At 46.8% G+C, this 15,787-nt stretch overlaps 1 protein-coding gene across 1 annotated transcript; it reads right to left on the bottom strand.

Moving 5' to 3' along the window:
* Positions 1-470: 470 nt before the first annotated feature.
* Positions 471-7,192, bottom strand: LOC104508158 (opsin-5-like). The gene is given in 5 exon segments (XM_010149685.1): positions 471-830; positions 2,178-2,509; positions 3,085-3,323; positions 3,325-3,367; positions 7,120-7,192. Coding segments are annotated over 5 exon segments (1,035 nt in total). The 3' UTR covers positions 471-482.
* Between the last annotated feature and the right edge of the window lie 8,595 nt (positions 7,193-15,787).

Here is a 15,787-nt window from a genome sequence, read left to right as displayed (position 1 = left end):
GTGAGTATTTCTTGCTACCCATCTGGTTTTCTGTCTGTGTTGCTGGAAAGCTACCCTCTACAGCTGTACTTATTTCGTAACGCTATGCTCAACCTATGGTTTTCTCAGATCGGCTTCCTCTATCGAGAGCTGAAAGTCTGCAGATAGATTGTATTTAAAAGTCAAAAGTATAAGAAAAAAAGCCCCCAAATAATAAATCCTCTTTTAATTATAGCTGTTTCCCTGAAAATAGTTTTCGTTTATATATTTTTATGTTTAGTACATAAATCTATTTCCTCTAAAGTGGAAATTCTTAGGAAAAAGGTTTGGGGTCTTCTTTTTTATTGTGTAGCTTAAAGATATTTGACAGTTGCTTAAAAATATATACTTAAACCTCTGTATTTAACATAAGATACGCAGTGACAACCCCACGTGCTACACTCCTACACATTTGGACCCACGAGTCCAAGTTCCCACCTGTGTTGTGAGACCATCGCTGCGTTTCAGCGAGTTGCAGCTCCCTGGTTCTCCACCTTTGCAGCTGCAGAGAGACGTACATTGTCCCTCCCACTCCACATCATCGACACAGGGTTTTCAGCAGAATTGTCAGTGCCGAAGAAATGAGCTCGCCAGCCACAGCAGCACTGCAACTGTTTAATTTCACGTCGGAAAGTTTTGCTGAAGATGTAGTAAATGAAAGGGTTATACGCCGTCGAGGATTTGGCAAACAGGCAGGGCAGCAGCGTAACGATGGGCTGTAGGGAATCGCTGGAGTTGAATACGGACCAGAAGCTGGCTGCTGCATACGGTGTCCATGAGCTCAGGAAGCCGACCGAGATGAGCACAGCCATCTGAAAGGGAAACAGGCCTTCAGCTCTCAGCTTGCACTGACTGGGTCTGACACTCGGGCACATGGAGGAAACCACACCTGAACCAGCTGAAATACCTGAAACTATGCTTGCTATGTTGTGACGTCAGCACAGGTAACACTGGACAGTGCATGTATGTTTTTATTCCCACATAGCAGATCGGCACTGTGGGTTTCATAGAATCATAGAATGGTTTGGGTTGGAAGGGACCTTAAAGATCATCTAGTTCCACCCCCCCTGCCATGGGCAGGGACATCTTCCACTAGACCAGGGTGCTCCAAGCCTCATCCAGCCTGGCCTTGAACACTTCCCGGGATGGGACCTCGACAACATCTCTGGGCAACCTGTCCCAGTGCCTCCCCACCCTCTCCGGGAAGAACTTCTTCCTGATATCTAACCTAAACCTCCCAGCTTTCAATTTAAACCCATTACCCCTTGTCCTGTCACTACAGGCCCTTGTGAAAAGTCCCCCCCAGCTTCCTTGTAGTCCCTTCAGGTACTGGAAAACTGCAATAAGGTCTCCCCGGAGCCTTCTCTTCTCCAGGCTGAACAAGCGCAATTCTTGCAGTCTTTCATCATAGGAGAGGTGCTCCAGCCCTCGGAGCATCTCCATGGCCTCCTCTGGACTCGCTCCAAGTGGTCAATATCCTTCTGATATTGGGGATTCCACAGCTGGACGCAGCACTCCAGGTGGGGTCTCACAAGAGCAGAGTACAGGGGCAGTTGTTTCTTATGGGGCAGTTGTTTTCATCTCCTTCCCTGGCTCTGGCTGCAATACATCATGGCAGACACAGCCCAACCAGGCAATATCAATGGACTGGCCTCTAGAAACCTTGGGTCAGTTCTGCTTTTCCACAAGAAATGAGCAACTGAAGTGCTTATTGAAAAATGTTATATTAAAACGCCTTGTTTCTATACAGAATTTCTGTGTAGCTCTTACTCAGAATAGCCACTCAGTCAATTAAAAATACCTAGGATGACAGAACAAGAGCTCCACTCCAGCTACAATATGAAAGGATTCAGGGGCCATTCCAGCATGACTGGAAATCAGTATGTCCATGAAAAACGTCCATGCAACTGCCTAAAGATTTAACAAGTTGCACTGTACTAACGATATATTGTTCTGATGAAGCTGCTGAAATCACCAGGATTCCAGGAGCCCCCTGCTCCTCCGAGTGCAGAGTGTGGGTGAGACTCAATCCACAGCTCTGTCTTTGGTCAAAGCCAGACAAAAGCGATGAAGGCTCATCGTGAGCCATGCATGAGCAGAACCCCTTATCTGCAAGGCCCTGGTTACTGCAGACTCTTCTCACCACTGCAATAACTCACCAGTGTCAGCTTCTTCTCCAGTTTAGCTGCATTAGGGATCCTGTCAGTATTCTGGATCTCCTGGTATGCTTTATGAACCTTCCAGGCAATTCCCAAGTAACAGGCAACGATGGTCAGTGCAGGCGCAACTGTGCACAGGAGGAACATACTCAGGATGAACGAAAAGCCGTTGGAGGAGTTGTGGAATTTGCTCCAGGCTATTGTACAAGAGATGCCAAATGGCTCAGGGCCATAGTAGCCCCAGCCCACCAAGGGCAGAATGGCCCAGAGCAAGGAGTAGAGCCAGATGAAAGTAATCAGGATGCGAACAGTGTTACTGGTGATTTTGTTACCTGCAAGAAAGAGGAAGAGCAAGCATGTATGGATCCCAGCTACATGGGTTTTGCCGTAACTTCTCAAACAGAAATATGATGCCTGAGCTGCTGCTGCAGTTTCCTAAACTTTGGCCTTCTTGAGGAACACAACAGAGTGTCCGTGGATTGGGTGAGACCTGAGTGCTGCCCTCAGTGCTGATCTAAAATTTGGTAAGTCAGGTACCTTTACAAGGTCCATTTGACCCCAAAAGTATCACACTCCCAGCACAGTAATGCCAGAATAGTCCTCCCTCTCAAGCTCCAGTATGTCTGCTTGCAGACAACCAGGAAGGTTAGACTGGTCCAGCAAGACATTTGGGGTCTCCACTCTCAGTAGTTTCACTTGGTATTACTGAGGAGTGAAAAGCCGCATTGTCTAATAAGGAGTTTAATTAGTTCTTTCTGGGAACATTAGGGTCGATATTGGACTAAAAGTTGAGGATTATTCCTACAAGTGCTGAATGGATACTCCATGCCGTATTCAGCAAAGAACCTCTCTGAACATCATAACCCAAATGCACCAGTACGGCCTTACCCGGGATGTGGTTACTTACTGTTAGACTTGGATGAATTGGTAACGAGGAATCGAATCACAGCCATGGCACACAGGGTCATCATGCTGCAGACGCCAAAAAGGAAACCCATCAGGGCATAATATATGCAGGACGCATCTCCCCCCAGCCAAGCGTGGTTCCAGGCGGATGCAATGGCCAGCGGATACATGCTGATTGCCATTCCAATATCTGCTACAGCCAAGTTGACTGTAAGCAGCTCTGGGGACTTCAGGATTTTTTGCTGTAGCCAGGACGGCTGAATTTCCAAGGATTGTGAGGATGGCTGAAAGAGAAGAATCAGCACAAACAATAGTACCACATAGATAGCACACCCATGAAACGCTTATCTGTACAAAGGATGTGAAAAATGCTGGTCCTTAGCCTGAGACTAGTCTAGAAGACAGGTCAGACTGGGAGACTAACCAGGATTCAGGAGCTCCCAGGCCAACACAGTACAGTGCTAATGCTTTGAAAACAGGCAGGCATGCATGTGCTTTGCCCTGCTCTTCAGCTCAGGGCGAGGAAGCTTGTTGTCTCAGACAGCAGAGAGGAAAGGCCACCTGGATGGCATCTCTGAGAGCTGCCCTACAGCTCAGCATCCTCACCACAGCATCCACTGTTTTGCTTCACCCAGCTCTTGGGTTTCAGTTCCCGCTTCCCTGCTAGACAGGGATTTCCCAGTCATGCTGTGTTTCCACTATGGATCTGGTAGAGCAAAGGGTGGTTCAGATTTCTGTTACAGCCCCCAGTAGTGCCTTAATGACTGGGGGAAATTTTGTCATATGAACAGTAGAAAATATCATGCCCTGTCCTGTCACCACACCACAGCTCTTCACTTCCATGTCACATTCCCCTCTCCATGCACTGTACCCCACCTATTCCCCGGCAGCTCCTATCTCATGTGAACAGCCCACACCCATTTGCTCCAGTCTCGTAGAGTGTCTTGCAAAACACAGTATCAAGTAAAATAGATCCATCCACCTTCATTTTTCTCTGGTAATCATAGAATTGTAGAATCACAGACTGGTTTGGGTTGGAAGGGACCTTAAAGACCGTCTAGTTCCAACCCCCCTGCCATGGGCAGGGACACCTTCCACTAGGTCAGATTGCCCAAAGCCTCATCCAGCCTGGCCTTGGACACTTCCAGGGATGGGGCATCCACAGCTACTCTGGGCAACCTGTTCCAGTGCCTCACCACCCTCTCCAGGAAGAACTTCTTCCTGATATCCAATCTAAACCTCCCCACTTTCAATTTAAACCCGTTACCCCTTGTCCTGTCACTACAGGCCCTTGTAAAAAGTCCCCCCCAGCTTCCTTGTAGCCCCTTCAGGTACTGGAAGGGGCAATAAGGTCTCCCCGGAGCCTTCTCTTCTCCCGGCTGAACAAGCCCAACTCTCTCAGCCTGTCCCCATAGCAGAGGTACTCCAGCCCTCTGAGCATCTTCGTGGCCTCCTCTGGCCTCACTTACTTCTCCTTTCTACTGAAGAACTGCAGCTGTCCTGCCTGCTTGTCCCCTCCTCGAATCTGGTGCCCTCCACTTCCCAAACCTTTCCCTATTTGCAATGTATCTGAAGCCCCAGCACAAGCCTCCTGGACTCTGGTCTGCCTTAATATAGTCGACAGGTGCTGGCTGAGCTGCTCAGGGCCCTCACTGGCCGAAGACCACGATAACCATGTGCCACAGTTCAGACACCCACACTCTTCTGGTGGTCTCTGAGCGCAGTGAGACAGACCATAGACATTGTTTAGCCAGAGGCATGCAACAGACCAGCAATTGCTTTGCAAGAAAGACCTGTTGGACATACATTATTCAGATATGCCACAGGGCTTCAAAGCGTTCATAACAACAGTGTCAAACGCACAGGTAGCAAACAACTCATTTTCTCTTTTCTTTCAAGTGAATGTTGTGCTGGAGCTGCATTTTGATCAAAGGTTTTCCTGAGAAAGTGTCCTCTAAAGTCAGAAGTGAATTAGGGAAGCAGAAACAGATTCCGTCTTGTTCCCTTGTGGCTGTGAAAGCAGAAAGGCTGCATTTGCTCACAGATATCCCATAATAAAGTGCCCACAGAGGAATTAATAACACCACATGCAACAAAATGGAATAAATACACTGGCACAAATCCAAGAATAGGCAGAGATGTTGAGAAAAAGCCTTAAACAAAACGGAGGCACAAATCTGAGACCCCCACATCCCTCATTCTTTCGCTCTCTAACCACAAACATTCACTTGGTACCTCTGGTTCTGCTTGAAGGGTTCCCTGAGCCCCGGAGTTGTAGGTCTGCACACACAGAGATACCCGCAGTGGCTTGGCATGGGACCGCTTGCTGACAGGTGGCAGCAACCTGCGGCTTGGTGGGAAGAGCACGCTCCTGCCAAATGACAGCCCCAGCCTGGGACATCCTCAGGCTTCGGAAGGAAAATGAACCCAGTTTTCTGAGACAGCCCTAACCACTACGCAACAGTTGAGAAGTAGTTGTTAGTCTTACCATCAGAGGTGGACATCCAGGCCCATCCTCTCGTTTACTTTGGCAGATGCCCCTCCCCTCCATCCCACTGCCTGTGAGGCGGCTGGATGGCACGGGACACAACTGTGTCCCCCCACAACTGAGGAGGCTAGTAATCAAATAGCAAAGGCTTGGCCTTCTTGTTTCCTAATGAAAACATAATTTCAGGGGAAAAATAGGCCGTGCTGCAGCCCCCAGTGAGGTGGCAATGATAAATCCAACAGAGTTTCCAGTTAAGCTCGCTGCTTTGTATATGGGATGTTTCTGAGACTCCCTACTCAATGTAGTGAGCTAAGGGGCTCTTGATCTGATGCCGGAAGATATGCCTGAAGCTTCGGTGTCTCAAAGCCCTTTAGGAGAGGTGTGGGACCATGGCATGGTGGCACATGAGCAATATCAGCAAAGGGAGCTCCCTCCTCCAGCCCTTTGTTGCTGCCCCCGTCCCATACCCCTAACCGCATCTACGCATTTACATTTGTGTGGGAAAGGAGCTGGCATCCTGACTTGGATTAAAAGAAAATCCCTTTGTTGCTTTGCAGACAGTGATTTTTCTCACCCTGGGTTATACTCTCCGCTGTCAGTGCAACCCAGGGGACAGCACAGCGCAGGGAAAAGTGTGAGGGAACAAGGGTGAGATGTGGAATGCTATAGCCCAGTTTTGCTGCCTGAAACCTCTCTATTAAAGCACTTAAAAATGTATGCTTGTCTTTCTCAAATGCATCTCAGCCTGGGTTTCCAAATGAGCTGAAGGGAGGAGGGTACGTGCATCTCAGCAAAATTCAGTTGGACTGCATGCCTAAACCGATTCTGCTCCTCTCCAAATTTACAGCCATAGTAAACAAATCACCTGGGTACGTGCAACAAGCCGACAAGAAGGAAAACACTGAGCTAAAGCCACGCTGGAGCGGACTGGTAGGTGCCCCCACTTGTACTTCACTGCAAAGCAGGGCAAACGGGATGATATAAAAACCAGAAATGCTGTTTGGAAACCCTTTGCTATTTTACACCAAGACACAGCTCCTCTTCAAGCGTAATCATAGAATCATAGAATCATAGAACGGTTTGGGTTGGAAGGGACCTTAAAGATCATCTAGTTCCAACCCCCCTGCCATGGGCAGGGACACCTTCCACTAGACCAGGTAATGACAGCCCCCAAGCCCCCCCAAAGGGTCAGAACAAAGCTGCTCTCCCCTGATCAGTCTCACGAAGCAGGCCGCCTCTTCCCTCAGTTCTCGGGGCTGGGATGCCAGGATAAACATTAAACAACTTAATTTTGAACACTTGTGAGACGCAGAGGCAAACCTGTGCTGGCAGATCTTCAGCATCGAAACACAGGACTGCAAACCTGAGAGTGGAGATTAATCCTGGCATCCAACCGGCTCGAAGGTACTCACAGGGCAACCTGTGTGGAACCAGATTTTCCATCGCTTCCCTCCTGCTGCCTCTGGCTGGCCGCAGCACGGACGGGTCAGCCTCTCTGTCTGCTCCTGGGCTTCAGGCAAACAAGCAGGCTGTGAAGGCAGAACTCACCTATGATCAGCAGAAAAAGCCCAGCTCCGTAATCCACTACCGGGTGGAGTTTGGAAATGTATTGCTCCTCCATCGTCCCCGGTGGAAGTGGTTTTAAATCAAAGGCAAAGTGAACGTAGGGGCAAAGAGACTCCTCCTCATGGTTTGCTGCTGCAGACGTGAGCCGGGCAGTTGGGTGTTGGCAGTGGGAAGGGACCTTCTGCTTTCTCCCTCCCGTGCAGCAAGGAAGAAGCCTGGAGTGAGAGAAAGACTCCCTCCCTGGGGAGACAGTGAAAGCTAGACAGAGCCACTGCCAGAGCGATCCCGCCTGCCTGGCTGGCAGAGCATCTCTCCACCCCCCCAACCCCCCACCGCTCTGCTCCTTGGCTTGTCAAGCCACTTCACAACGCAGATCCTTTCAGTTTGCCACTGCCGAGCAAAAACAACTGTTGTGCGGTTGTTGGGAGACTGATCCAGGATCAGGCAGGGGAAGGAAGGTTGGGAGCTTTGTTTTCCAGCTTTATGGCTGCTTATGGGAAATACAAGGTTTGGGGAGGGGAGGGATTTCTGTGTTGATGTATTAGAGGCAAGGTGCTTGCTGCAGGGGTTTGGCAGGGTCAGAGTCCCACCATGGAGGTAGGACCTTCCGAGCTGCTCCAGGGCAGAACGGGAGGATGCTCAGTCTGGCGTGCACAGCTGCAGAGCACCTCAGCAGAACCAAGCTCTGAGTTCACGCTAGTGATGCTCCGGTGTTTTTACTTACAACAACTGAGCCCAAAATCATCATAAGGCTCTCTCAGTCTTTATAAACAACACTAGGCTTTGCTCCAGGCCCCACATATGAGTTACAGGCTCATCTATCAGTTTACACACGCAGGTCTTGATTTTGGTGCCTGCAGTTTACAGCTCTGTAGTTGCAATGGCAATAAGTTGACTTTTAGCCTGGGCAGCACCCAGCCAGCACACTGAAGAGCTGATCTATTCTAAATTATTTAATTTCAGTACCTGGATATGCTAAGCTGCATTAGCATCATTCTCTGCTTGGCCTATTTGACTCTGTTCAGACACAGGGAATTTTAAAATCCCCGAGAGCATGTAGGCATCTCATGTGCAATCTAGGTGCTTAAGTATAGCAGTAACAGCCTAAATTCAGCAATCCTTAGGAATCTGAGAGACTTTAAAAGCTTTGAGTTTCACCAGAAAGCAAAGCTGGCCACGCACAGATACGCTGCCACTTCAGCTGTGCTGCGATGTCTCCATGCTCGTTCCCTGCTGAAGCTGTCTGGGATTTTTCACACCAGGGATCGCTGCACTGAAGGCTTTGAGGAGTTTAATTCAGCAACCGAGTACATGCAGCACAACACGCATAGCACAGGGCTCAGTAGCACTCACGGCCTTCTCAGGGCAAGTTTGACCTAAAAGCTTAGCCAACTCCCTTAGGAGGGAGAGAAAACAAATGGGGTCTGACCCTGTAGTATGGTGCTGGAGGGAGCCCTGGCTCCCGAAGTTATTAATATACTTTACAAAGAACAGCTATGTCATAAAGAAATGTGCAGGGGTAATGGTGGTTCAGCACTGGCCGCTAGCTAGAGGGTGAACCAGTCTCACAGAGGTGCTGCTCAGGGTATTAGTTACCACTTCAGGGAAACAAAACCCCTGTATCTGGGACCACGGCCCCCCATCAGGATTCCCCACTGTCAGGTGCTGGGTGTTAGATTTGTTCTTACTAAATCTGCCTCCAGCACTGAATAGAGAACCAAATTCAGCACTAATTCTGCTGTCACAGACACAAACCTTATTTTTAAAGGAGACTGAGCACTAGTAAGAGTTTGGTGGCTTCATGAGCCCGCAGCAATGCTCTGATTCCCAAGTCCTGCTGCAGGAGCTGGATGTAGGCAAGACACAGCAGACGGGAGCAGAGAGGGAATGCCTGGTTTTCCATCAGAGAATAGATACTGTACCTCCTTGTATTATCAGAGTGGAGGTTTCAAGAGGTGCTACAACTCAGTGATTCCCATTCCATGTTAAACTACTCCTTTGACTGAGGCTGGCTTGTGGGTAGTCAGCTCCAGTGTTTCTGAAAATTTCCCCGACCCATTCCATGCTGCTCCGAAGTCAGCAGAAGCACAACGGAGCCTGCATGTGTTCATGGCATAGATAAATACCAGGAGATGGAGCAGTCCACCAGTTCTCTGGAGCTTACAGAATTCTCATTCAGTGACAGAAACTGCTGTTGAGCAGATAAAAAGGTTGGGAGGTTCCTGTTTAAACTGGACAGTTAGGAAGGCATGAGTTATGGGTAAAGGGAAGCAAAAACAGACCAGAGGGACTTTCACTCTCATCTGGGTAAAGAGAGACTGATGCTTCCAAACCTTGATCCAATGAAAAGGGCACACACGGCATCACAGGATCACTGAAGCTGGAAGGTACCTCTGAAGGTCATCTAGTCCCTGCCCCATGCTCAGAACAGGGTCAGCTACAGTAGGTTGCTCAAGGCTGTATCCGGTTGGGTTTTGTACGTCTCCGAGGAGGGAGACTCCACAACAGGTGGAGCTCCTCTGTGGACTCGTTCCAGCATACCTTCATGGTCTCATTCAGCCTCGTACAGTTTTTGAAGAAAGATACCACCTAACTCAAGAAATCAAGTATCTACTCATTAGATGTGCAGTGCAGATGTCCTTCACCGAATTCAGCAGATAGTCAGCTGAATATGGTTGGTTCTTGCAATGCTCCTCGAGCCTTGGGTGTATAAGCATATATCAGTTTAGTCTAGGAAGGCAGAATATATACAGTATTAATTATAAAAGGATATTCTATCAGAAAAGGCTAAAAAAGGACAGATATAATGTCTCAAAAACATGTGAGTCTTAAATAGCTTGATCAAATCAATGCAGGCGGTTCAAGAAAGAGAGGTTACCATTTGATCCCAATTTGGGAAACCAATGTCTGATAGAGTCAGCAAAAGACGGTAAATCCTGTGACAGAAAATAGAGTGTTGCTGCATTCTGACATTTAATCCAGTGTAGTGCACACAAACCCATAATAATGGGAAATTAAATGATGCCAGATCACCACAAAGATGCTGGAAATCGACTGCTCGCCTTGTTAAAGTCACAGAGCAGTTGCTGGTGGTGTTTAGGGCTGGGCCAACTAGCACCGTCCTAAGTCATTCCCAGGCACAGGTCAGCTAAAATGGGTCCAGGACCATTCCCAGTAGGCAGTAAGGTCATTGGCTTTGAAGACAGTGACACTAGTTCCCTGTACAGAGGTTGCCCATGGGTTTTGCTCTTCCTGTGGGTGCAAACATTTAGAGAAGAAATAGCTTCTCAAGGTGCAGTCATTAGATGAGAAGTGACTGCTTTAAAGCATAGCTAGTGCTCAAACAGAGCTTATAATTCTGATGAAGAAAATGCTTGGGAAAGTTTCCTGGTCTGTGCTACGTAGCCAGCTCACTTAATGTTTCTTTTTGGCCTTTCTTGGTGGAAACATGACAGAAGGTTCAGTTCAGGGAGCCTGAGTTCACCCAATACAAGCCAATTCTCCTGCTTTCCCACTTGTTGCATGGCCCATCCTCTCACTAATCAAATAAGGTATTAAATTTCTTCAGGCAAGCAAAGAGAAAGCAGAGGCAAGAGTAAAACATTTTGCTGAGAATTTAATTACTCCCTGGAGACCCCACTGGCAACATCAGGAGCTCAGTCCTCTTTCAACTTCTGTGGGCACCTTAGATTACACTGGGTGGATATTTCATGCTGGTTTAGATGGCACCTCATTTATTGTGAAACCCTGAACTCAGCATTCACATGGGGTAGGATTACATCAACAGCTTGGTTACGAAATGTAATAAAATAAAATAAATTATTAAACCCACAGCAGTTGGCTGATCCCAAACCCAGCGCATTAATCACGCATCGTTTAACAATAGCAAGTTGTAACCAGCATTATCTTTCTGCATGTCAGATCAATCTGGATTATCTGTTCACAACCAAAGTTTGTACATCTTGACAGACCCAGGTTTTGGGGATCATATTTTAGAACTGTTTTGTAAAATTTTCCTTCAGTACAAGACAGTACTCTTTAAATTAGGCAGACAGAAGGATAAAGTTGCTACCCGCTCACTTCAGAAAGGTTATGTGAAACTGCAAACAAAAAATGAACTCACCATGAAACCATACATAATATTTGATGTAAATGTATGTGTATGTGTAAACTGAGTTCCTATTGTTGATGTAAAACAGGGTATGGGTTTAGTAATCACTTCATGCTACCAAGTTAGAACATCCTGCAACTTTAGTCTTCCTTTCCACAGTAAAGAAAAAAAAAAACACCTGAGTATTCTGAGGGCCTGAAAGTCTCTGAATCTGTAGGAGCAAAGGAATTATTCTGAATTATTGTTTTGCCAGGATGTGGTAGTTCATTTTGCAAAGATAAAATGTCTTGAGGTTTGGAACTGTTTTGGACAAGAATACTGGGTTTGGTTTAGTATCATATACATCAATACAATTTATATCTCCTGCTATCTGGAGAGGGCTATGAATCTGTTCCTATCTGCACAGAATTCATCTCTATCAAAAATAGTCATTTACCATTTAGAAGGGGAGCGTGGCTTCGCTATTCCTGTTTGTCTCTGTCTGCTCTGCTCTGATCTTGTTTTCTACGAAGACTCCAAGATTTCAAGCTGAGCAGGGTAGTGCAAACAGTCTATTTGGACAGTCCTTTTGGGGTGCCGCCTTCTTGCTTCAAAACAAGTCTGCCATGATGCACACTCAAGCTTATTCATTAACAAATCCCACCTTTTTCAAACTCCTTGGAGGAGATAAATTAATCATATTCTCCAGGAATTCCTACAACTTCCTTCCATTTAACTAGTAGGCTACTTCTGCAGTCTTATTTTGAAAGCTCATCTTTGAGCTGAGACCTCTATCTGAGCTTCTTGCTTTCACCTCCGTTTATTGAAACCAGAATCAGCACTGAAGTCGAAGTCTCAGAGTCTGCCCATGAAGTTGTATGTTTTCAACAACCAAATGTTGTTTAAGTGGGTATGTGCAAACTCAAGCATAGTAATTTGTAAATTGTTTCCTTCTGGATGTCTGCACTGACTTTCATGTGATTGCCGCAGGGGTTATTTACAAAGTCTAAATTTGGTCTAGGGACACAAACCTCTCTACCTTCCCTCTACAGTAGCTGAAGGTATCTGCCCCCTTGAAGAATCCAGTTTGGATCAATAGATTTGCCTCCTTCACTAAAACTATTTTCCCATCTAATACTTGGCTTTTGGTTAACCCAGTCCAAGTCAGTCCAGCTCTCCTACTCAACACAGAGACTCAGTGAGAAGACCTGAGCTGCAGCTGTTACCCCCGTGAGTGTTTGACCCCAGGGCAGAAAATCAACTCCAAACCCAAGACCATTTGTACACACAGAAGATGATTTTATGACCTTTTTACATCACTTTTATTCTTCACTTTTAGGATCTGTTCAATGCTACTGGCAGTTTGAGGTGGGAGTAAATAGCAGTTTAACACCAAATGAATAACCAGTGATTGAGATATGAGGAAACAAAAACTTATACAACTTCCACACTAGCACTAGTAATATATGATGGAACTAAAGCCAGAAGCTCACGTTTATTAGACAACTATGTCCTCATTTGTTTGTAGCTGGTAATTGTTGACAGTCATTCTGCACTGGTGAAAAGGAGACGACGAGATGTACAGCTGCGAGGAAACTCACATGTGGAGGAAAGATGCCTTGTCAAGTCAGCTCTTTTCAACTGGGCAGTAGGCTGCCCTCTCAGGGACAACATTTTAAAGATTTTTTTCATAGTTCCCAAATATGAAATGAAAGGCACTAATCTGAGAGGCAGTATGAAAACAAGACAAAGCAGGAACATGGCACGAGGTGGGAAGGGAAAGATGGTAATGAGATTCAAAAAGGTTAATTCCAGCTGTGGAACCCACAACATCAGAAGGACATTGACCGGTTGGAGAGAGTCCAGAGGAGGCCACAAAGATGCTCAGAGGGCTGGAGCACCTCTGCTATGGGGACAGGCTGAGAGAGTTGGGCTTGTTCAGCCTGGAGAAGAGAAGGCTCTGGGGAGACCTTATTGCAGCCTTCCAGTACCTGAAGGGGCTACAAGGAAGCTGGGGGGGACTTTTTACAAGGGCCTGTAGTGACAGGACAAGGGGTAACGGGTTTAAATTGAAAGCAGGGAGGTTTAGATTAGATATCAGGAAGAAGTTCTTCCCGGAGAGGGTGGGAAGGCACTGGCACAGGTTGCCCAGAGAAGCTGTGGATGCCCCATCCCTGGAAGTGTCCAAGGCCAGGCTGGATGAGGCTTTGAGCAACCTGGTCTAGTGGAAGGTGTCCCTGCCCATGGCAGGGGGGGTCGAACTAGATGGTCTTTAAGGTCCCTTCCAACCGAAACCATCCTATGATTCTACGATTCTATGATACCCAGTGCTGCCTCTGGTAGAGTCTGTTAGTTGCATTATTGCTTGTGTTGGTGTTGCGTACTTCACTGGAGCAGGGAAAGGGGGATATGTTTTGAGGGGAGCTTGTTAGATTTATTTATAGCTAGTCAGAAGAAAGTTTTCTGGAATGGGAGACAAGAGCTGAAGTATATACTGATATCCTTTGCCCAAATGGTTTAACCTTGGTGTGTTGACACCATGGAGTCTCTGGACGCTGTCTGGGTTTGCAAACACTGTCTGCAGGACTGAAGCCCCAAGGGGCACCCACCTCTATTCCCTCTTCCAGTTTCTCGAAGAAGGCTGGCATACAGCTGACCAGGGATGGGATACCAAAACAAGCATGGCTGTGCATCCAGTGTAGACTGACAGCAGAGCAGGGGTCAAGGGAGCAATCATACAGCACTGGAGATGAACTCGACGGTACTGCCCTGGCCCTGCTATTGCCTACTGTGTGACACTCATCAAGTCACTTCCTTCCTCTTTCTGCCTCTGATTTATCCACTGAGACTGTATATTTTCAAGGTCTGACTGATCTACTATTTCTGCTCAGTGTCTGGTAACAATGCAGCACCATTCTTGGCTTGTGCCTCCCAACACCATTGTGATACAACAATAGTCTTAAGAAGGAGGCCAATTTTCTATCATATTAAGATTTGGCTGATTTTACTCTAACTAATTTCTAAATGGACCCACACTGGGAATTCAGAAATACCAGGATTACAACTTATTATTAAGAGAAACTTGTCAGAGAAAAATATCTAAGAGACAGAATCCTGTAAAAATATAGTTGAAAGTATGAGTGGAAGTTCATGGAGGTGCTTCTCTTGGATGGAAAAGAACAGGTTTCCAAATTCAGTCTGAAACTCGATGTTTAATGGAGAAAGACAACAGAAAGATTGGGAAACAAAGGCACAACAGAGACGATGATAAATCTCTTACTGGGTGGAACTGGGAAGCCAAACCTTCTCTTCTACAACAAGCTGTGGTGGCACCAACAGTACTTTTAAAATGACCCCGTTAAGGACAGCACTCAGCATAGCTGCCTGCCCGGCAACTGCTATGGCAACAACCCACCGCTAAGGCAACTTCCACGGATCCTAACTTCATGTCAAAGATATTGCTTGGCTGAGTGAGTTTAAGGGTCCTGAGCAGCAGGGATGGCACCAGAAGCCTCATGTCAAGATCCTCTGTCACTGTCAAGGTCTTTATCAAATTTGCAAAATCTTGTTCAGGTCTCTTTTTCAGACTTCAGATTATATCTATGTGACTGAGACAAGTCACAACTATTCTGTCTTGACTTCTTTTCCATGGCCTTTTGACCCTTTAAGCCAAGCAGTGCATAATCCTCAGTACGCAAAACTGCCAAGCTTCAGGCGGGCGGTAAATATGGCACAGAGTAGGACTGTGAGGCAGAGAAGACAAACTACTGCACTGTTTTCTCGATATTATTAGATATTAGTAGCATTTTAATTGCTGGACTTTTCCAAGTTAACTGAGCCGCAGCTACATGGTGCTTTCAGAGAGCATATCCCACCTGTCTGTGTTGGAAGTTGCATTAGGTTGGCTTCCTGGCACTTCCCTGCTTCTTTGCCATTACGTGAAATGCCCTTTGCAGGGATATAAGAGGTCATCTAAATTGCAAAAAATAATTCTCACAAGTGTTATTAACTTGCAGTCGGGTGTTCTGCTCATTGCTCTCGATACTTGACAGGAAACAAAAGTGGGATCAAGGGGTAATTTAAATATTTAGTAGGTATTGTCTGTATTTTCACAGAGAAATCCTCAGCTATTTCATAGAAATATAGAATCACAGAATGGTTTGGGTTGGAAGGGACCTTAAAGACCATCTAGTTCCAACCCCCCTGCCATGGGCAGGGACACCTTCCACTAGACCAGGTTGCTCAAAGCCACATCCCGCCTGGCCTTGAAGACATCCAGGGATGGGGCATCCACAGCTTCTCTGGGCAACCTGTTCCAGTGCCTCACCACCCTCTCAGTGAAGAATTTCTTCCTTACATCTAATCTAAGTCTCCCCACTTTCAGTTTAAACCCATTACTCATTGTCCTGCCACTCCCTGCCCTTGTAAAAAGTCCCCCCCAGCTTCCCTGTCAGTCCCTTCAGGTACTATAAGGGACTATAAGGTGCTATAAGGTCTCCCCGGAGCCTTCTCTTCTCCAGGCTGAACAAGCCCAACTCTCTCAGCCTGTCTCCATAGCAG

The sequence above is a fragment of the Eurypyga helias genome, unplaced genomic scaffold, assembly GCF_000690775.1.
Source record: "Eurypyga helias isolate BGI_N326 unplaced genomic scaffold, ASM69077v1 scaffold1934, whole genome shotgun sequence".
Lineage (NCBI taxonomy): Eukaryota > Metazoa > Chordata > Aves > Eurypygiformes > Eurypygidae > Eurypyga > Eurypyga helias.
This window is presented reverse-complemented; position numbering and strand designations above follow the sequence as displayed.